Raw genomic sequence first — 21,334 nt, 5'->3', positions numbered from 1 at the left:
GAGGGAACCTACCTTTCTTCTGCCTTTGAGTGATTAGGGCAAATATGTTTGTCTCACTACAACATATGTATCTGGCTACATGATCATACCTAATGATCAGATAGACAAGGAAAAAAATGGACGTCACACATGAGACACACATGAACACAAGAAAAATATAATTTATTTGAATATTTTATTCTGTATGAGAATGTGTTGACTATATGTTGTGATATTCAGCTATGATCAGATTTTATTCTAATGGATCAGCTGCCCCTGCAATATGGTATTCACTGAAGTTTATGGAAAAGATGAAACGTTCTGAACAGCTTACTATAGTGTGTTACTGCCATATATGCTTTAGGCAGTTCCCCTTGAGCATTTTCTTCCGCCTCACATAAGGGTGGTGCTCGTGGTGACACCCACTGCTAACAGCATGGTCCACAGGGCTGTGGCCACAGTGTTCATTGCACCACTGAAGGTCTTATCGTGGGCGTAGGTGATGATGTACAGGGCTCCTTCATAGGCCTCCTCACAGCTCGGCTTAATCTGATCCTCAGGAAGCTCAAAGCCAAATGTCCCATTATCTCTCAGCTCAAAGGTGTAGCTGAAGGGGATCCCCTGCTGCCGAGCCCAGTCACTGGACGAACCAGAGAAGGCGTCTGTAAAAGGAGTTTACAAAATTTATGCTGTCCTATGTGACCTACCCAATAATCCTATCATTTACAGTTCCACTCACATAACCAATTCATTTTCAGTGGCAGTTAAATTAAAATCCAGTGGATCAGCAAGAATGTATTTACTTACACAATACATCTGGAGGGGTCCCTACAGTGTAGTGTGTCCCATGAACCTTTTTAATTTCATCTGCTGCAGCCAAACCCACCTCCATCTGAGGAAGCAGACATTAGCATTAGTTTGACTTTTGCTGATTTTTCAGTTCCCTTAAGAAAAACTTCACAGTAACAGCACATTGTTTCATCTATACATCTCAGTTACACACAGATTCCTTCATTTACTAGTTTCTTCTGTATAAGCTCAGTTTCTATTGGATATTTTCTTTATTAATGTAGAAGCATGCAGTGATGATCATAATTAGGCCATAAGGACGTATGAACACTGTTTATCCTGAAATGCAATATTAGGGGGCATGTTTACTCTCAGGCATGAAACATGCATTACTGTTTTTGGAGTAAATACCAGCTCATTGTAGTTGGGGGTGGTGAAATCAGGGTGTCCGTAGGGAACCAGGAGCAGCTGGCTATAGGAGTGGATGGTGAGGAAACACAGGAAGTCTTCCTTCCTGCTTCCTACGAAGTAGGTCACAGCCTGGGCCTCAGTCTCAGATATGGGGCTGCTCCCACAGAAGGTATTAGAACAGCAGTCAAATGATACTCCAATTGCTGTGAATGCAGCAAAAGATGGAAAATGTGAATCAAATTTAGCAGCAATACCAAACTGTTGTATAAAGAGCATGGCATTGTAATACTAAGCTTTAATGAGAAACTGCCACAACACTCACTGCCCCAGTTGGCGTTGAAGTTGCGGTTGAGGTCAGTCCCGTTACAGTCGCACCCTGAAGGTCCTGGTGACATGTTCTTCCTCCACAGTCGAGTCTGAAAGGGTCGAAATGGTCAGTCAGTTAAATCAGAAGGTTTTAATCATTCTATGAATTTAGTAGATAAATAAAATGGGCTCTTGACATTTCTGTACAGGATTAAATCCTGCCCTTGATAGCTGTTTGATATGAGGTTTTCCATTCAACTTGTTTACAAAATGAGATGATTTAGTATCCGGGGCATATTGCTAATCAGAAATACTTCACTGATCATTTTAACTTAACTGCCACTGCCTCAGCAGACTTAATCATTCTCTCATATCCTGTTTATAAGTGGCCTGAGTGCTTGGAGCCAAAGCACAACCCCACAAAAGGTATTTGATATATGTGACCACTGACTGTGTTGTCCTGCCACGAGTACATGTAGCCGTCCACGTTGAGCACAGGAGTGACGTAGAAGTCCATGTTCATCATCATCTTTTCCATTTTTGGGTCTGTTTTGTATGTTTGCAGGATCTGATTTGAGAGAACAATTGAAAACTTATATATATTGGAGGACATGCAGGATACTGATAGTTTTTTTAAGTTACTAGATGTCTCTTACCTGCTTGACAAAGTACTGACAAAAGGCTGGAGCAATCCACTCCCTTGCATGTATACCACAGTCCATCCAGATAGCTTTTTTTTTGGCTTCACTATTAAGGCCAATCTGGAAGACAAATTCAAACAAACATAAAACATAAACCTCCTGAATATGATCTGAAATAAGCAGTAAAAAATGTAGATTACCTTAAGCAAGCTTATAGTCCTCTTCTCATAGGTCTGCCCATAGTCCACAATGGTCACAACATCAGGGTGATCCTTTGCAATCTGAGTCATCCAGTTGGTGATCTGTAGTGTGTTTGTACACATTAAAATGTGTGTGTATGCATGTCTGTGTAGTCATCTGTCAAATTAATGTGTGTGATCAGTGATCAGGCGTTCTTACCTCAGGCATGGGATGGTATTTGTAGTAGTCATACTCCACTCTGTTGCACACAAACACACACATGGGAAATCCATGAGACACATGGGAAGCAATTTCCTATCAGTGCTGCAGCAGGAATATTTGATCCCCCGTAAATTTACAGTAACATAATTCAAAATTCAAAAAGGCCGATGTGAATTGTGAACAAGTTAAAGGTTATGGTTTGCATGTGTCACTGGAATCACATTTTATTTACATAAAACAAGTACTGGCTCAGTAAAGAACTATGTTCTATGTTGCACCATAGAACAACATACATCTTAATACACAGAGTGATGTTAAATATTAATAAATAGAAAAGACTCAGTCAACTGAGGAGCTATATTAGCTGAAGGTTTAACTATATCAGTAATGTTTGTGAACACAGCAGTAAAACTGATCAAACATTATCAGTAACAGGAGAAAATGGTGATTATGGACCTGGAGCTGATCCCTCTGAATAAGAAAATAGTCCTAACGTGCATGTTAGGACATGGTTTTCTTAGTTTACCATAGAGATATTGTGTTAATTAGCAATTTGCCTAAAACTGACATAAACAGTAAAATAGCTACTATGGTAATTAATTTTAAGTCATCTAAAGTCATAGAATTTCTTCAACTTCAAATAATATAACATACTGTAACATAATACTTATTTTGCATTATGAGTAAAGTAACAGCATGAATTTGTATACCAAGAAATACAAAAAGTCATCAGTAAATTGTTTCATGAATGACACTCACCTCTCTCCCACTGCTGCTCCCACTGCTGAGAGCAGCAACACAAAGCTCAGTCCCCCAAAGATCAGCATTGTCACTTTGTGAAATAAACTCATTGTTTGAAACTTCACTGACGTCAGGAAAGACTTCAGAATGGAAATGAATTGGTGATGAATTCATTTACTGTAATGTATTTGGATTCTTCAGGGCTGATGATGACCAACTGATAATAGCAAAAAAAAGTAGGCCTGAACCACATCCTATTTTCAAAGAATTGCTGTGCAAGCTTCTTTTGTAAGTGCAAGTGACATTTGTTTCCAGTCTGTTAAGTTCTGTTATGCAGTGAACTCACGTTTTCAGTTAATTATATCTTAGTTATCATTGCTTCAGTGGTTTCCTTAGCCCACCCTGGATTGCTTTAGTCTTTGTAAGGCTTTCTGTAATTGTATAGATTGAACTGTAACCAACACCCTTGTCTGAGAGTAACTGCACCATGTTCATCTACACAGGGTAACAGGGAGTTATAATACAATGTAATATGGAGAAGATTATCTGAGCCAAGTTACGTCACAGATGGGGAAAGGAATTATCATGAGGCTAGACTAATGAAAAAGAACAAAGGTCCACATAGGACTGGGTCATAAATGCAGGTGTTGCATGTAATTGAGTTTAACAAAAGGAATATAGGAATAGTTGAGCTCTTTAGATCCCATTTTTGTATTGTTTTGGTGCTAAATTGTGTAATGTTTCTACAGTGAAGCTCACAAAGACCATCTGTGACATAATACATCGGTTTATTTTGCTGCTCTTCACTTTTCACCCATGGCGGCTCATGCTAACAATCCAGGTGTTGACTCCAGTCAATGAAGGGAGGTTTTACCCAGGACAACGCAGGCACCACTCAGTCAACATAAAAACTGCCATCAACTGAAATTAAATTACTTTAGTGTTAAGAAATCAATGATAAATGAGTTGCCAAATTAATTCTTCTTCTCCTTTGGGCTGCTCCCTTCAGGGGTCTCCACAGCGAATCATCTGCCTCCATTTAACCCTATCCTCTGTATCCTCCTCACCCACACCAACTATCCTCATGTCCTCCTTCTCTACATCCAAGAACCTCCTCTTTGGTCTTCCTCTAGACCTCCTTCCTGGCAGCTCTAACCTCAGCATCCTTTTACCAATGTATTCACTGTCCCTCCTCTGAACATGTCCAAACCATCTCAATCTGGCTTCCCTGGCTTTTTCTCCAAAACATCTAACATGAGCTGTCCCTCTGATGTCCTCATTCCTGATCCTATCCATCCTCATCAGTCCCAGAGAGAACCTCAACATCTTCAGCTCTGCTACCTCCAGCTCTGCCTCCTGTCTTTGTCTCAGTGCCACTGTCTCTAAACCAGACAACATTGCTGCTCTCACCACTGTCTTGTCCACCTTTCCTTTCATTCTTGCTTATACTCTTTTGTCACACATCACACCTGACACTTTCCTCCACCCGTTCCAAATGAGTTGCCAAATTACAGTGTTTTATAATTGCTGTCTTGGTTTTCAAACAGCTTCATATGCAAACCCTTTAGACAATGTACCCTTAATTTCACCCCTAAAATGTGAAATGTGATATTTCTGTCTCCATCTTTAAATGCCTCTTGTTTCTTGTTAAGGATTGCCTTGATGTCACTAGTGATCCAAAGTTTGTTGTTAGGGAAACAGCACCTCAGGTCTCCATTTCCTGACTGTGATGATGGTTGTAGGTTGCTTCAGTAGTCAGGAGTTTAATAGTCTAATATGCAATAATGACTAAAGGTCTGAAATTACCAGGCTAAGTGCTTTATTATATGTTGGTGGGATCTCTGCTACTCTGACACAAAGCCCAATTAATGGGCTTCATAATACTGCCTGCACTGTAGGTCTGCTATCACTAGATGGCAGCACAACCTGTTCATCCACCCAGCCAAAACGTTTTTAAGTGTCAAGAGGGTGCACCTATAACCCATCATTTAAAATAACCTAATGATTTGCTTTAGGCTTTACACTATTTCAGGTATAATACCTGCTAGTCCTGTACCATAATGTTGTCGCTACCCTGTGTGATACAAGTAAACTCTAAGAAACGGACCGACAAGAGGGTCGGGTCTCCCAAACGATTTCTGAAGCGAAGACGGAAGTACATGGAGTTGAAACCTCTTGGAGAGATACTCCACTCGGTTTGTTTAGCTAACATAGCTTAGCTATATTCATGAGCTCTTTTTTGAGTTTGTCTGGATGTCAAATAAAACCGTGAAACGTCCAGGAGTTGGGGTCGGGGTCCTGGTAACAGACTCAGCCCACCCCGGCTGCGTCCTCCTGGGGAAACGGAGAAACGTACCGGGCAAAGGGACATATCAGCTTCCGGGTGGACACCTGGAGTTTGGGTAGGTTGACGGGAAACTTCGTTCATAAATCAGACAATGCTTTGGCCCCTTTATGTGTAAATACTCGTAAATATCAGCATTATACAAGATATTTTTATGGCCATTTTTAAAAAATGTTGCTGGTTGATTCTTGTAGTGCAGTGATCTATGTATTGGTTTAATAAAATGTAAATAAATGAATGTGTTACATTTTATTTATGACACTTAAATGTGATTACTTGTACAATATCTTATTGATGTGTACTACCTAATTGTATAGTGTGGTGAAGCATTTTGTGACCTGTTTTGAAGAGACCCATACAGATCATTTCTAGGTATTTGATTAAAGTACATTAGTTTAACAACTTAATAACTCACACTGAAAATAACTATCTAACAATGAAACCATAATAGCAAAATACTGTACTTAAGCAATATTATAAAGTAATTTAAAAACATGTCAAACTTGTAAACAAATTGAGAAATATTATTAAAAATATTAGTAAAAGATACTGCCCACCACATTCAACACATGAAGTCCAAACACAGGATGTACTTTGCTGCCAAAGTCGGTGGCTCTTATAGCACTTTGGTACCTTCGTCTCTTCCTTTTTTGTCCCGCACAGACCCCTGGGGTGAAAATGTTAATACTGTAACTTAATGCAACACTGGAGAAAACCACCATGTGCATTATACCCTGGGAAACATACGGAAGACCCCCAATGCCACATATGCACTTTGCAATTTGATTTTAAATTTATAATTACTTATTACATTTTTATACATATTATTTTCTTATTTTACAGCAACAATTTACTACATAGCAAATTTCTGATACAACAATTTTACACAGACTTAACATAAATAATGAAATCGATGGAATATGTTCACATCCTATTTCTATTTAGCGTTAGCAACAGGCTAACTCCAAAGCTAAATATCCACTTTAGTTTTCTTTGAAATTTACATCATTGTTGTGTTTTAAAACTTTACAGAGAAGTACAATACCTGGAATATCAGTCCAAGCTTGTCAACTGTCATATCGTCTTCTTTGACAGGAAGAGACAGAAAAACAGCAATTTTCTCACCTTGATCCGTCAAATTGCCGCCACTTTTTTCTTCTAGATAGGAAACTTCCAGCTCTGATCAAAACCGGAACACGAAACAACAAAATCAGATTTGTTTTTCTGTTTTGTTGTTACTCCGATTTCATTTTGACAACGGCAAAAACGAAAAACAACAAATTTTTGTTTTAAAACAGAATATAGAAAGAACAGAGAGTACGCACATTGTGCAGTAGGGTGTATGAGGCTGAGGATGGGTAAAACCTATGAGATTATTGAGGACAGTTTTCTCAAAGACGAGCTATTGCAGGAGCTGATGGCCAATAATCTCAACATGTTTCTAATAATGCATATTTACCATCAAATGTAAATGGTGCAAGAAATACCTGATGTCTCATTCACTGTAACCAAAAGAGAGACATGGGAAGAATGTGCTCGCAGAGAGGTGCTGGAGGAAGCAGGGGTGCGTTTGGTGGACGTCAGCTTTGCCTCAGTGGTGAACTCCATCAAACTGGAGGAGCAGTACCACTATGTTACCATATTCATTCAAGGACACCTGGACAGGGAGCAGTCAGGAGAGCCGGAGAACCTGGAACCTGAGAAAAATGAAGGTATGTGAGTTTTAACTGGGGAACAAAGAATAAGAACTTCTACCCACCTGTTGAATGTGTGGTTCTCTCCTGCCCAGGTTGGATGTGGATACGCTGGGACAAGTTTCCTCCTGAGGAACAGCTCTTCTTGCCTTTGGCCTGTCTGAGACAACAAGGCTTCGACCTATTCAAAAACAAAAACACTGAACCTTCAGACTGTTTAAGTGAGAAACTTCCCTCCTTCTCATAGATGGATATGCTTTCCATTAGTGGTTGGTTTACAAATATGCCTTTAGAAATGTACAATATACTGTGATTTTATTCAGATTTCAAGAAAAAAAATCTAAATAAAAAGTGATTTAAACAAGGAATGAAATGGACTTCACAAATCTTCAGAAGACACACATGAACACAAGAAAAATATAATATATATTATTTATTTATTTTATTCTGTATGAGAATGTGTTGACTATATACTGTGATATTCAGCTATGATCAGATTGTATTCTAATGCACCAGCTGCCCCTGGAATATGGTATTCACTGAAGTTTATGGAAAAGATGTAAACATTATACACTTAACAGTTTGATAATATAAAAATACAACCAAGAATGCATAATTAAGATTTGAACAGATACATTACATGTTTGTTGTCACAACTTATAAACACAAAAACCATTCTGCCTCAAATGAGGATAACCTCACTGTGTTAAACACTTGATTTGTTTCTAAAACTGGCTCAAAGCTAAATATTACTGCCATATATATAAGACAACTAGATCTGAAAGCAAAGTAGCTTTAGGCAGTTCCTCTTGAGCATTTTCTTCCGCCTCACATAAGGGTGGTGCTCGTGGTGACACCCACTGCTAACAGCATGGTCCACAGGGCTGTGGCCGCAGTGTTCATTGCACCACTGAAGGTCTTATCGTGGGCGTAGGTGATGATGTACAGGGCTCCTTCATAGGCCTCCTCACAGCTCGGCTTAATCTGATCCTCAGGAAGCTCAAAGCCAAATGTCCCATTATCTCTCAGCTCAAAGGTGTAGCTGAAGGGGATCCCCTGCTGCCGAGCCCAGTCTCTGGACGAGCCAGAGTTGGCGTCTGTAAAAGGAGTTTACAAAATTTATGCTGTCCTATGTGACCTACCCAATAATCCTATCATTTACAGTTCCACTCACATAACCAATTCATTTTCAGTGGCAGTTAAATTAAATCCAGTGGATCAGCAGGAATGTATTTACTTACACAATACATCTGGAGGGGTCCCTACAGTGTAGTGTGTCCCATGAACCTTTTTAATTTCATCTGCTGCAGCCAAACCCACCTCTATCTGAGGAAGCAGACATTAGCATTAGTTTGACTTTTACCTATTTTTCAGTTCCCTTAAGAAAAACTTCACAGTATCAGCACATTGTTTCATCTATACAGAAAAAACTGAGTCTTCAGTAAAAACTAAAGTTGAAACCACCCTGGCTCTACATGAATCTCAGCTATGTCTTAATCAGAAAATGACTGTAAACAAACAAAAATATTTGACATGCTATTAACACTGTTTACTTAAGTGTTACACACAGATTCCTCCATTTACTATTTTTTTCTGTATAAGCTCAGTTTCTATGGGAATATGTTGGATATTTTCTTTATTAATGTAGAAGCATGCAGTGATGATCATAATTAGGCCATAAGGACGTATGAACACTGTTTATCCTGAAATGCAATATTAGGGGGCATGTTTACTCTCAGGCATGAAACATGCATTACTGTTTTTGGAGTAAATACCAGCTCATTGTAGTTGGGGGCGGTGAAATTGGGGTGTCCATAGGGAACCAGGAGCATCTGGCTAAAGGAGTGGATGGTGAGGAAACACAGGAAGTCTTCCTTCCTGCTTCCTACGAAGTAGGTCACGGCCTGGGTCTCAGTCTCAGATATGGGGCTGCTCCCACAGAAGGCAACAGTACAGCAGTCAAATGATATTCCAATTGCTGTGAATGCAGCAAAAGATGAAAAATGTGAATCAAATTTAGCAGCAATACCACACCAGGACGTCGACACCTTACAACCTGCTATGATGAAGTTATCTGCTAAGAGGAATGTATCCAGTTTTATGTTTCTTGTGTATCCCCCAAGTTTTGAAACAAAGAATGCAAAGAATGTCTGAGGAATAGCTGGGAAAAATCTTAGATCCAGTATATCTGATTTGGGACAGACAAATCTGCTTCTATGGCACTGTAATACTGAGCTTTAATGAGAAACTGCCACAACACTCACTGCCCCAGTTGGCGTTGAAGTTGGCATTGATGTCAGTCCCGTTACAGTCGCACCCTGAAGGTCCTGGTGACATGTTTTTCCTCCACAGTCGAGTCTGAAAGGGTCGAAATGGTCAGTCAGTTAAATCAGAAGGTTTTAATCATTCTATTAATTTAGTAGATAAATAAAATGGGCTCTTGACATTTCTGTACAGGGTTAAATCCTGCCCTTGATAGCTGTTTGATATGAGGTTTTCCATTCAACTTGTTTACAAAATGAGATGATTTAGTATCCGGGGCATATTGCTAATCAGAAATACTTCACTGATCATTTTAACTTAACTGCCACTGCCTCAGCAGACTTAATCATTCTCTCATATCCTGTTTATAAGTGGCCTGAGTGCTTGGAGCCAAAGCACAACCCCACAAAAGGTATTTGATATATGTGACCACTGACTGTGTTGTCCTGCCACGAGTACATGTAGCCGTCCACGTTGAGCACAGGAGTGACGTAGAAGTCCATGTTCATCATCATCTTTTCCATTTTTGGGTCTGTTTTGTATGTTTGCAGGATCTGATTTGAGAGAACAATTGAAAACTTATATATATTGGAGGACATGCAGGATACTGATAGTTTTTTTAAGTTACTAGATGTCTCTTACCTGCTTGACAAAGTACTGACAAAAGGCTGGAGCAATCCACTCCCTTGCATGTATACCACAGTCCATCCAGATAGCTTTTTTTTTGGCTTCACTATTAAGGCCAATCTGGAAGACAAATTCAAACAAACATAAAACATAAACCTCCTGAATATGATCTGAAATAAGCAGTAAAAAATGTAGATTACCTTAAGCAAGCTTATAGTCCTCTTCTCATAGGTCTGCCCATAGTCCACAATGGTCACAACATCAGGGTGATCCTTTGCAATCTGAGTCATCCAGTTGGTGATCTGTAGTGTGTTTGTACACATTAAAATGTGTGTACACGCATGTCTGTGTAGTCATCTGTCAAATTAATGTGTGTGATCAGTGATCAGGCGTTCTTACCTCAGGCATGGGATGGTATTTGTAGTAGTCATACTCCACTCTGTTGCACACAAACACACACATGGGAAATCCATGAGACACATGGGAAGCAATTTCCCATCGTTAGGAGATGGTTTTCCTAGTTTACCATAGAGCTACTGTGTTAATTAGCAATTTGCCTAAAACTGACCTAAATAATAAAATATTAAAATTGCTGCTGCTAATAACATAGCTGGTAATTAATTTAACATTTTAAGTTATAAATAGTCAAATAATTATTTTGACTTTAAATAATATAAAAAACATACAGTGATGTCATAATCATTTTGCATTATGAATAAATTTGCTTTTTGTAGTTTGCTAAGGATACCTTTGTATTTTTACTGTTTTGTTTTCAAAAATCGGAAATATTCAACTCCAATAAAGTATCAGTATGAATTTGTATACCATGAAATACAAAAAGTCATCAGTAAATTGTTTCATGAATGACACTCACCTCTCTCCCACTGCTGCTCCCACTGCTGAGAGCAGCAACGCAAAGTTCAGTCCCCCAAAGATCAGCATTGTCACTTTGTGAAATAAACTCATTGTTTGAAACTTCACTGACGTCAGGAAAGACTTTATAGAAGACATCCATCAGATAAAGATACACCTTTGCCTCAGCCACACACCATGGAAAGCACACAGGCTGTACGTGTGTTGGTTAATGTTTCATCTGAGCTAAGAGCCATAATTTCTTTACATCCTTTAGAATGGAAACAAATTGGCGATGCTTTAGTTACTGTAATCTTCTTGGATTCTTCAGGGTCAGATGACGACCAACTGATAAAACCATAGCAATAAAAATTAGACCTGAGACACATGCTATTTATAAAGAATTGCTATGTAAGCTTCTTTCTTAACTGCTGTCAGCTGCTTACTTCACTTTCCATTGTCACCTTTGCATTTAACTGCTAACCTTTTCATTCACCAGCCTACTATTTTCTCCAAGGTTCAAATTTTATAAGACTATTAGTGGTGGATCGAACTGTTGTTGTGACATCAGTGCTGATCATAGTCAAGAAATAACAGAGTGCAAGTGACATTTGTTTTTGATCCGTTAAGTTCTGTTATGCAGTGAACTCATGTCTTCAGTTAATTATATCTTAGTTATCATTGCTTCAGTGGTTTCCTTAGCCCACCCTGGATTGCTTTAGTCTTTGTAAGGCTTTCTGTAATTGTATAGATTGAACTGTAACCAACACCCTTGTCTGAGAGTAACTGCACCATGTTCATCTACACAGGGTAACAGGGAGTTATAATACAATGTAATATGGAGAAGATTATCTGAGCCAAGTTACGTCACAGATAGGGAAAGGAATTATCATGAGGCTAGACTAATGAAAAAGAACAAAGGTCCACATAGGACTTGGTCATAAATGCAAGTACTGCATGTAATTGAGTTTAACAAAAGGAATATAGGAATAGTTGAGCTCTTTAGATCCCATTTTTGTATTGTTTTGGTGCTAAATTGTGTAATGTTTCTACAGTGAAGCTCACAAAGACCATCTGTGACATAATACATCGGTTTATTTTGCTGCTCTTCACTTTTCACCCATGGCGGCTCATGCTAACAATCCAGGTGTTGACTCCAGTCAATGAAGGGAGGTTTTACCCAGGACAACGCAGGCACCACTCAGTCAACATAAAAACTGCCATCAACTGAAATTAAATTACTTTAGTGTTAAGAAATCAATGATAAATGAGTTGCCAAATTAATTCTTCTTCTCCTTTGGGCTGCTCCCTTCAGGGGTCTCCACAGCGAATCATCTGCCTCCATTTAACCCTATCCTCTGTATCCTCCTCACCCACACCAACTATCCTCATGTCCTCCTTCTCTACATCCAAGAACCTCCTCTTTGGTCTTCCTCTAGACCTCCTTCCTGGCAGCTCTAACCTCAGCATCCTTTTACCAATGTATTCACTGTCCCTCCTCTGAACATGTCCAAACCATCTCAATCTGGCTTCCCTGGCTTTTTCTCCAAAACATCTAACATGAGCTGTCCCTCTGATGTCCTCATTCCTGATCCTATCCATCCTCATCAGTCCCAGAGAGAACCTCAACATCTTCAGCTCTGCTACCTCCAGCTCTGCCTCCTGTCTTTGTCTCAGTGCCACTGTCTCTAAACCAGACAACATTGCTGCTCTCACCACTGTCTTGTCCACCTTTCCTTTCATTCTTGCTTATACTCTTTTGTCACACATCACACCTGACACTTTCCTCCACCCGTTCCAAATGAGTTGCCAAATTACAGTGTTTTATAATTGCTGTCTTGGTTTTCAAACAGCTTCATATGCAAACCCTTTAGACAATGTACCCTTAATTTCACCCTTAAAATGTGAAATGTGATATTTCTGTCTCCATCTTTAAATGCCTCTTGTTTCTTGTTAAGGATTGCCTTGATGTCACTAGTGATCCAAAGTTTGTTGTTAGGGAAACAGCACCTCAGGTCACCATTTCCTGACTGTGATGATGGTTGTAGGTTGCTTCAGTAGTCAGGAGTTTAATAGTCTAATATGCAATAATGACTAAAGGTCTGAAATTACCAGGCTAAGTGCTTTATTATATGTTGGTGGGATCTCTGCTACTCTGACACAAAGCCCAATTAATGGGCTTCATAATACTGCCTGCACTGTAGGTCTGCTATCACTAGATGGCAGCACAACCTGTTCATCCAGCCAGCCAAAACGTTTTTAAGTGTCAAGAGGGTGCACCTATAACCCATCATTTAAAATAACCTAATGATTTGCTTTAGGCTTTACACTATTTCAGGTATAATACCTGTTAATACCTGCTAGTCCAAGCTAAAAAACCTTTCTTTTTAGTGTGGCATATAACATATGACCAGACTAGCCCTGACAGTGTTTTATCCAAACCGATCTATCTGCACTCAGTTTTCCTTAAAACCTGTAATAAAACTTCATTTTATAGCCTTTCTTTTTGGAAATTGTGATTAAGTCATGTTGAATCTGTTATTATCCTGCTGAATGTGTGTCTAAGTGCACAATCCGTGTACTCTCCGTTTTAAAACGAAAAGAAACATGTAAATACTCGTAAATATCAGCATTATACAAGATATTTTTATGGCCATTTTTAAAATATGTTGCTGGTTGATTCTTGTAGTGCAGTGATCTATTTATTGGTTTAATAAAATGTAAATAAATGAATGTGTTACATTTTATTTATGACACTTAAATGTGATTACTTGTACAATATCTTATTGATGTGTACTACCTAATTGTATAGTGTGGTGAAGCATTTTGTGACCTGTTTTGAAGAGACCCATACAGATCATTTCTAGGTATTTGATTAAAGTACATTAGTTTAACAACTTAATAACTCACACTGAAAATAACTATCTAACAATAAAACCATAATAGCAAAATACTGTACTTAAGCAATATTATAAAGTAATTTAAAAACATGTCAAACTTGTAAACAAATTGAGAAATATTATTAAAAATATTAGTAAAAGATACTGCCCACCACATTCAACACATGAAGTCCAAACACAGGATGTACTTTGCTGCCAAAGTCGGTGGCTCTTATAGCACTTTGGTACCTTCGTCTCTTCCTTTTTTGTCCCGCACAGACCCCTGGGGTGAAAATGTTAATACTGTAACTTAATGCAACACTGGAGAAAACCACCATGTGCATTATACCCTGGGAAACATACGGAAGACCCCCCAATGCCACATATGCACTTTGCAATTTGATTTTAAATTTATAATTACTTATTACATTTTTATACATATTATTTTCTTATTTTACAGCAACAATTTACTACATAGCAAATTTCTGATACAACAATTTTACACAGACTTAACATAAATAATGAAATCGATGGAATATGTTCACATCCTATTTCTATTTAGCGTTAGCAACAGGCTAACTCCAAAGCTAAATATCCACTTTAGTTTTCTTTGAAATTTACATCATTGTTGTGTTTTAAAACTTTACAGAGAAGTACAATACCTGGAATATCAGTCCAAGCTTGTCAACTGTCATATCGTCTTCTTTGACAGGAAGAGACAGAAAAACAGCAATTTTCTCACCTTGATCCGTCAAATTGCCGCCACTTTTTTCTTCTAGATAGGAAACTTCCAGCTCTGATCAAAACCGGAACACGAAACAACAAAATCAGATTTGTTTTTCTGTTTTGTTGTTACTCCGATTTCATTTTGACAACGGCAAAAACGAAAAACAACAAATTTTTGTTTTAAAACAGAATATAGAAAGAACAGAGAGTACGCACATTGTGCAGTAGGGTGTATGAGGCTGAGGATGGGTAAAACCTATGAGATTATTGAGGACAGTTTTCTCAAAGACGAGCTATTGCAGGAGCTGATGGCCAATAATCTCAACATGTTTCTAATAATGCATATTTACCATCAAATGTAAATGGTGCAAGAAATACCTGATGTCTCATTCACTGTAACCAAAAGAGAGACATGGGAAGAATGTGCTCGCAGAGAGGTGCTGGAGGAAGCAGGGGTGCGTTTGGTGGACGTCAGCTTTGCCTCAGTGGTGAACTCCATCAAACTGGAGGAGCAGTACCACTATGTTACCATATTCATTCAAGGACACCTGGACAGGGAGCAGTCAGGAGAGCCGGAGAACCTGGAACCTGAGAAAAATGAAGGTATGTGAGTTTTAACTGGGGAACAAAGAATAAGAACTTCTACCCACCTGTTGAATGTGTGGTTCTCTCCTGCCCAGGTTGGATGTGGATACGCTGGGACAAGTTTCCTCCTGAGGAACAGCTCTTCTTGCCTTTGGCCTGTCTGAGACAACAAGGCTTCGACCTATTCAAAAACAAAAACACTGAACCTTCAGACTGTTTAAGTGAGAAACTTCCCTCCTTCTCATAGATGGATATGCTTTCCATTAGTGGTTGGTTTACAAATATGCCTTTAGAAATGTACAATATACTGTGATTTTATTCAGATTTCAAGAAAAAAAATCTAAATAAAAAGTGATTTAAACAAGGAATGAAATGGACTTCACAAATCTTCAGAAGACACACATGAACACAAGAAAAATATAATATATATTATTTATTTATTTTATTCTGTATGAGAATGTGTTGACTATATACTGTGATATTCAGCTATGATCAGATTGTATTCTAATGCACCAGCTGCCCCTGGAATATGGTATTCACTGAAGTTTATGGAAAAGATGTAAACATTATACACTTAACAGTTTGATAATATAAAAATACAACCAAGAATGCATAATTAAGATTTGAACAGATACATTACATGTTTGTTGTCACAACTTATAAACACAAAAACCATTCTGCCTCAAATGAGGATAACCTCACTGTGTTAAACACTTGATTTGTTTCTAAAACTGGCTCAAAGCTAAATATTACTGCCATATATATAAGACAACTAGATCTGAAAGCAAAGTAGCTTTAGGCAGTTCCCCTTGAGCATTTTCTTCCGCCTCACATAAGGGTGGTGCTCGTGGTGACACCCACTGCTAACAGCATGGTCCACAGGGCTGTGGCCGCAGTGTTCATTGCACCACTGAAGGTCTTATCGTGGGCGTAGGTGATGATGTACAGGGCTCCTTCATAGGCCTCCTCACAGCTCGGCTTAATCTGATCCTCAGGAAGCTCAAAGCCAAATGTCCCATTATCTCTCAGCTCAAAGGTGTAGCTGAAGGGGATCCCCTGCTGCCGAGCCCAGTCTCTGGACGAGCCAGAGTTGGCGTCTGTAAAAGGAGTTTACAAAATTTATGCTGTCCTATGTGACCTACCCAATAATCCTATCATTTACAGTTCCACTCACATAACCAATTCATTTTCAGTGGCAGTTAAATTAAATCCAGTGGATCAGCAGGAATGTATTTACTTACACAATACATCTGGAGGGGTCCCTACAGTGTAGTGTGTCCCATGAACCTTTTTAATTTCATCTGCTGCAGCCAAACCCACCTCTATCTGAGGAAGCAGACATTAGCATTAGTTTGACTTTTACCTATTTTTCAGTTCCCTTAAGAAAAACTTCACAGTATCATCTATACATCTCAGTTACACACAGATTCCTTAATTTACTAGTTTCTTCTGTATAAGCTCAGTTTCAATGGGAATATGTTGGATATTTTCTTTATTAATGTAGAAGCATGCAGTGATGATCATAATTAGGCCATAAGGACATATGAACACTGTTTATCCTGAAATGCAATATTAGGGGGCATGTTTACTCTCAGGCATGAAACATGCATTACTGTTTTTGGAGTAAATACCAGCTCATTGTAGTTGGGGGCGGTGAAATTGGGGTGTCCATAGGGAACCAGGAGCAGCTGGCCATAGGAGTGGATGGTGAAGAAACACAGGAAGTCTTCCTTCCTGCTTCCTACGAAGTAGGTCACGGCCTGGGCCTCAGTCTCAGATATGGGGCTGCTCCCACAGAAGGTATTAGAACAGCAGTCAAATGATACTCCAATTGCTGTGAATGCAGCAAAAGATGGAAAATGTGAATCAAATTTAGCAGCAATACCAAACTGTTGTATAAAGAGCATGGCACTGTAATATTGAGCTTTAATGAGAAACTGCCACAACACTCACTGCCCCAGTTGGCGTTGAAGTTGCGGTTGAGGTCAGTCCCGTTACAGTTGCACCCTGAAGGTCCTGGTGACATGTTCTTCCTCCACAGTCGAGTCTGAAAGAGTCGAAATGGTCAGTCAGTTAAATCAGAAGGTTTTAATCATTCTATTAATTTAGTAGATAAATAAAATGGGCTCTTGACATTTCTGTACAGGATTAAATCCTGCCCTTGATAGCTGTTTGATATGAGGTTTTCCATTCAACTTGTTTACAAAATGAGATGATTTAGTATCCGGGGCATATTGCTAATCAGAAATACTTCACTGATCATTTTAACTTAACTGCCACTGCCTCAGCAGACTTAATCATTCTCTCATATCCTGTTTATAAGTGGCCTGAGTGCTTGGAGCCAAAGCACAACCCCACAAAAGGTATTTGATATATGTGACCACTGACTGTGTTGTCCTGCCACGAGTACATGTAGCCGTCCACGTTGAGCACAGGAGTGACGTAGAAGTCCATGTTCATCATCATCTTTTCCATTTTTGGGTCTGTTTTGTATGTTTGCAGGATCTGATTTGAGAGAACAATTGAAAACTTATATATATTGGAGGACATGCAGGATACTGATAGTTTTTTTAAGTTACTAGATGTCTCTTACCTGCTTGACAAAGTACTGACAAAAGGCTGGAGCAATCCACTCCCTTGCATGTATACCACAGTCCATCCAGATAGCTTTTTTTTTGGCTTCACTATTAAGGCCAATCTGGAAGACAAATTCAAACAAACATAAAACATAAACCTCCTGAATATGATCTGAAATAAGCAGTAAAAAATGTAGATTACCTTAAGCAAGCTTATAGTCCTCTTCTCATAGGTCTGCCCATAGTCCACAATGGTCACAACATCAGGGTGATCCTTTGCAATCTGAGTCATCCAGTTGGTGATCTGTAGTGTGTTTGTACACATTAAAATGTGTGTACACGCATGTCTGTGTAGTCATCTGTCAAATTAATGTGTGTGATCAGTGATCAGGCGTTCTTACCTCAGGCATGGGATGGTATTTGTAGTAGTCATACTCCACTCTGTTGCACACAAACACACACATGGGAAATCCATGAGACACATGGGAAGCAATTTCCCATCGTTAGGAGATGGTTTTCCTAGTTTACCATAGAGCTACTGTGTTAATTAGCAATTTGCCTAAAACTGACCTAAATAATAAAATATTAAAATTGCTGCTGCTAATAACATAGCTGGTAATTAATTTAACATTTTAAGTTATAAATAGTCAAATAATTATTTTGACTTTAAATAATATAAAAAACATACAGTGATGTCATAATCATTTTGCATTATGAATAAATTTGCTTTTTGTAGTTTGCTAAGGATACCTTTGTATTTTTACTGTTTTGTTTTCAAAAATCGGAAATATTCAACTCCAATAAAGTATCAGTATGAATTTGTATACCATGAAATACAAAAAGTCATCAGTAAATTGTTTCATGAATGACACTCACCTCTCTCCCACTGCTGCTCCCACTGCTGAGAGCAGCAACGCAAAGTTCAGTCCCCCAAAGATCAGCATTGTCACTTTGTGAAATAAACTCATTGTTTGAAACTTCACTGACGTCAGGAAAGACTTTATAGAAGACATCCATCAGATAAAGATACACCTTTGCCTCAGCCACACACCATGGAAAGCACACAGGCTGTACGTGTGTTGGTTAATGTTTCATCTGAGCTAAGAGCCATAATTTCTTTACATCCTTTAGAATGGAAACAAATTGGCGATGCTTTACTTGGATTCTTCAGGGTCAGATGACGACCAACTGATAAAACCATAGCAATAAAAATTAGACCTGAGACACATGCTATTTATAAAGAATTGCTATGTAAGCTTCTTTCTTAACTGCTGTCAGCTGCTTACTTCACTTTCCATTGTCACCTTTGCATTTAACTGCTAACCTTTTCATTCACCAGCCTACTATTTTCTCCAAGGTTCAAATTTTATAAGACTATCAGTGGTGGATCGAACTGTTGTTGTTACATCAGTGCTGATCATAGTCAAGAAATAACAGAGTGCAAGTGACATTTGTTTTTGATCCGTTAAGTTCTGTTATGCAGTGAACTCATGTCTTCAGTTAATTATATCTTAGTTATCATTGCTTCAGTGGTTTCCTTAGCCCACCCTGGATTGCTTTAGTCTTTGTAAGGCTTTCTGTAATTGTATAGATTGAACTGTAACCAACACCCTTGTCTGAGAGTAACTACACCATGTTCATCTACACAGGGTAACAGGGAGTTATAATACAATGTAATATGGAGAAGATTATCTGAGCCAAGTTACGTCACAGATAGGGAAAGGAATTATCATGAGGCTAGACTAATGAAAAAGAACAAAGGTCCACATAGGACTGGGTCATAAATGCAAGTACTGCATGTAATTGAGTTTAACAAAAGGAATATAGGAATAGTTTAGATTTTTAGATGCAATGGATTGTTTTGGTGCTAATGTTTCTGCACAGTATATCAGTTTTACCGCTCATGCTAACAACTTTATAGATTTAGTGTTAAGAGTTTTACAAGTTAAAATGCAACTGGGTTTTAGGCACACACAAAAATATTGGTCTTAATGGAACCAACACTAAAAGATGTTTCAACAAGAAATCAAATTTGTCTGATTTTAACGTGGAGATAACTGGTGACTTGTAAAGTTCTTGTAACATCTGACCAGCAGAGGTCAGTACAATGCTGATTTTGGTCAGACAATCAAAGATAAAGTCGTGTAGAAGTAGAGTGATACCATTTTCTGTATAATTTTTTTCCCAAAATAGTTGAAATATTCACCTAAAATTCAAAAGTGGAAAATCTTGATGAAATTAGGATCCAGTAAATGTATGTCAGTGTTTTGTACTGTCAATGTCTAGAACCTTCTATTCTTGACAAGTGCTCACCAACAACCACACTGTGCTTCTTAAACCAAGCAGTAGCCCACTGAGATTAATTATCTGAGAAATGCTGCGCTTTCTTTATTCTCAGCTCTCTGTTTCAGTCTGGCTGATGTGTGGTTATACTGTCTGTAAAAAACTTGCATGTTAACTACACCTCAGCAACTCAAGTCTTTGTTCCTGCTCCTTTGCTGACATGTGCATTATGTCTTTTCATGAGCTGCTCATAAGATATAAAGACCAGACCTGTCTCATGTTTGGCCCCGTGTGCACAAATCCAGGATATGTGAGTGTGTGTGTGTGTGTGTGTGCGTGTCCCACACAGAGAATCAAAGCAAACATCATGGGCTGTTTCTTCATAATGATGGATGAAAGCACTAATGCTTTTGGATGAGAGAGGCAGGCCGCTCCATTGCACTTAGACTCAAGCTTACAACATTTCAAAAATAGCTTGTATATGTGTGTGCACACGCATAATATTACCTTAACGCCACTGATTAGATCTTAAAGTTTGGTTTCGGGAACATGCACGGCTGAGATAAGTGATTATTGTCAGGAATTAGAGCTGAATTAAGTTTTATTCTCGCATTCACTGACAAACAGAAATATAAGATGACGATTTATGTTACTTAGTGAGCTTCAGAGGTGCTGGCAGGCAGATAAACAAAGAACCTGACAGCATCAGGAGAGTATTCTTGGATGACATACATACAAAGCCTAACAAAGAAGCTGTCAAACATTCTCATGTCAAACACCTCCAAATACACACCTCAGGCTATGTACACCAATTAAACTCGATCCTCTCTTATATCACAAGGTTTCACCTCATCATTTACAAGTTAACTACTCAACATGTCTGCCTACATTAATCATGAGGAAATAATGATCATAATGAGGCCGATGATTAAAGTAGAGATTATTATGCAAACATGCACTGGGATGGTATTAAATAACTCTCTGGTGCAATTTAATCATGAAGGAACTTCTGAAACAAATTAAAACAACCCTGGAACTTTGAGTAGCACCAGTGCTATGAGGTCATGGCAGCAAACTTTACAATCCCATCCATGACGATACATTTCACATCATCTGTTACACAGGCTCCTACATGTCTTAATGTCAGGGATCCTTACATACTGTAGATAGATGGTACATAACTGATTGATTCTGTAATACACATAAAACAACACAAAGAAAACCTAGATTCAATCCA

At 38.6% G+C, this 21,334-nt stretch overlaps 5 protein-coding genes across 6 annotated transcripts; 2 read left to right on the top strand and 3 right to left on the bottom strand.

Annotated features, from left to right (window-relative positions):
• Nucleotides 1-141: 141 nt before the first annotated feature.
• Nucleotides 142-6,249, bottom strand: LOC113127330 (carboxypeptidase O-like). Of its 2 annotated transcripts, none has more exons than XM_033325541.1 (9): nt 6,171-6,249; nt 2,526-2,565; nt 2,327-2,428; nt 2,142-2,246; nt 1,937-2,053; nt 1,502-1,595; nt 1,180-1,382; nt 787-871; nt 142-641 (listed from the first exon to the last, which is right to left on the bottom strand). In XM_033325541.1, exons 2-9 carry the CDS (start codon nt 2,532-2,534, stop codon nt 373-375), a joined length of 984 nt encoding a protein of 327 aa, XP_033181432.1. In that variant the 5' UTR covers nt 2,535-2,565; nt 6,171-6,249; the 3' UTR covers nt 142-372. The 2 variants fall into 2 exon arrangements, with proteins under 2 accessions (XP_033181432.1, XP_026157587.1); XM_026301802.2 differs by lacking the exon at nt 6,171-6,249 and adding an exon at nt 3,288-3,515.
• Nucleotides 4,861-7,680, top strand: nudt15 (nudix (nucleoside diphosphate linked moiety X)-type motif 15). The gene is made up of 3 exons (XM_026301812.1): nt 4,861-5,671; nt 7,129-7,325; nt 7,403-7,680. The coding sequence occupies exons 1-3, from the start codon at nt 5,523-5,525 to the stop codon at nt 7,552-7,554; spliced, it is 498 nt and encodes a 165-aa protein (XP_026157597.1). The 5' UTR covers nt 4,861-5,522; the 3' UTR covers nt 7,555-7,680.
• Nucleotides 7,681-8,128: 448 nt separating this feature from the next.
• Nucleotides 8,129-11,316, bottom strand: LOC113127341 (carboxypeptidase O-like). The gene is made up of 9 exons (XM_026301818.1): nt 11,071-11,316; nt 10,596-10,635; nt 10,397-10,498; nt 10,212-10,316; nt 10,007-10,123; nt 9,572-9,665; nt 9,083-9,285; nt 8,549-8,633; nt 8,129-8,404 (listed from the first exon to the last, which is right to left on the bottom strand). Exons 1-9 carry the CDS (start codon nt 11,205-11,207, stop codon nt 8,136-8,138), a joined length of 1,152 nt encoding a protein of 383 aa, XP_026157603.1. The 5' UTR covers nt 11,208-11,316; the 3' UTR covers nt 8,129-8,135.
• Nucleotides 11,317-14,404: 3,088 nt separating this feature from the next.
• LOC113127339 (nucleotide triphosphate diphosphatase NUDT15-like) lies at nt 14,405-15,611 on the top strand. The gene is made up of 2 exons (XM_026301815.1): nt 14,405-15,256; nt 15,334-15,611. Exons 1-2 carry the CDS (start codon nt 15,016-15,018, stop codon nt 15,483-15,485), a joined length of 393 nt encoding a protein of 130 aa, XP_026157600.1. The 5' UTR covers nt 14,405-15,015; the 3' UTR covers nt 15,486-15,611.
• A 45-nt stretch (nt 15,612-15,656) lies between these two features.
• LOC113127327 (carboxypeptidase O-like) lies at nt 15,657-19,174 on the bottom strand. Its single transcript, XM_026301800.1, has 9 exons — nt 18,691-19,174; nt 18,216-18,255; nt 18,017-18,118; nt 17,832-17,936; nt 17,627-17,743; nt 17,192-17,285; nt 16,870-17,072; nt 16,480-16,564; nt 15,657-16,335 (listed from the first exon to the last, which is right to left on the bottom strand). The coding sequence occupies exons 1-9, from the start codon at nt 18,825-18,827 to the stop codon at nt 16,067-16,069; spliced, it is 1,152 nt and encodes a 383-aa protein (XP_026157585.1). The 5' UTR covers nt 18,828-19,174; the 3' UTR covers nt 15,657-16,066.
• Between the last annotated feature and the right edge of the window lie 2,160 nt (nt 19,175-21,334).

Source organism: Mastacembelus armatus, chromosome 2 (genome assembly GCF_900324485.2).
Source record: "Mastacembelus armatus chromosome 2, fMasArm1.2, whole genome shotgun sequence".
Taxonomy (NCBI): Eukaryota; Metazoa; Chordata; class Actinopteri; order Synbranchiformes; family Mastacembelidae; genus Mastacembelus; species Mastacembelus armatus.
Note: the sequence above shows the minus strand (reverse complement) of the source record. Positions and strands in the feature narration are given on the sequence as shown.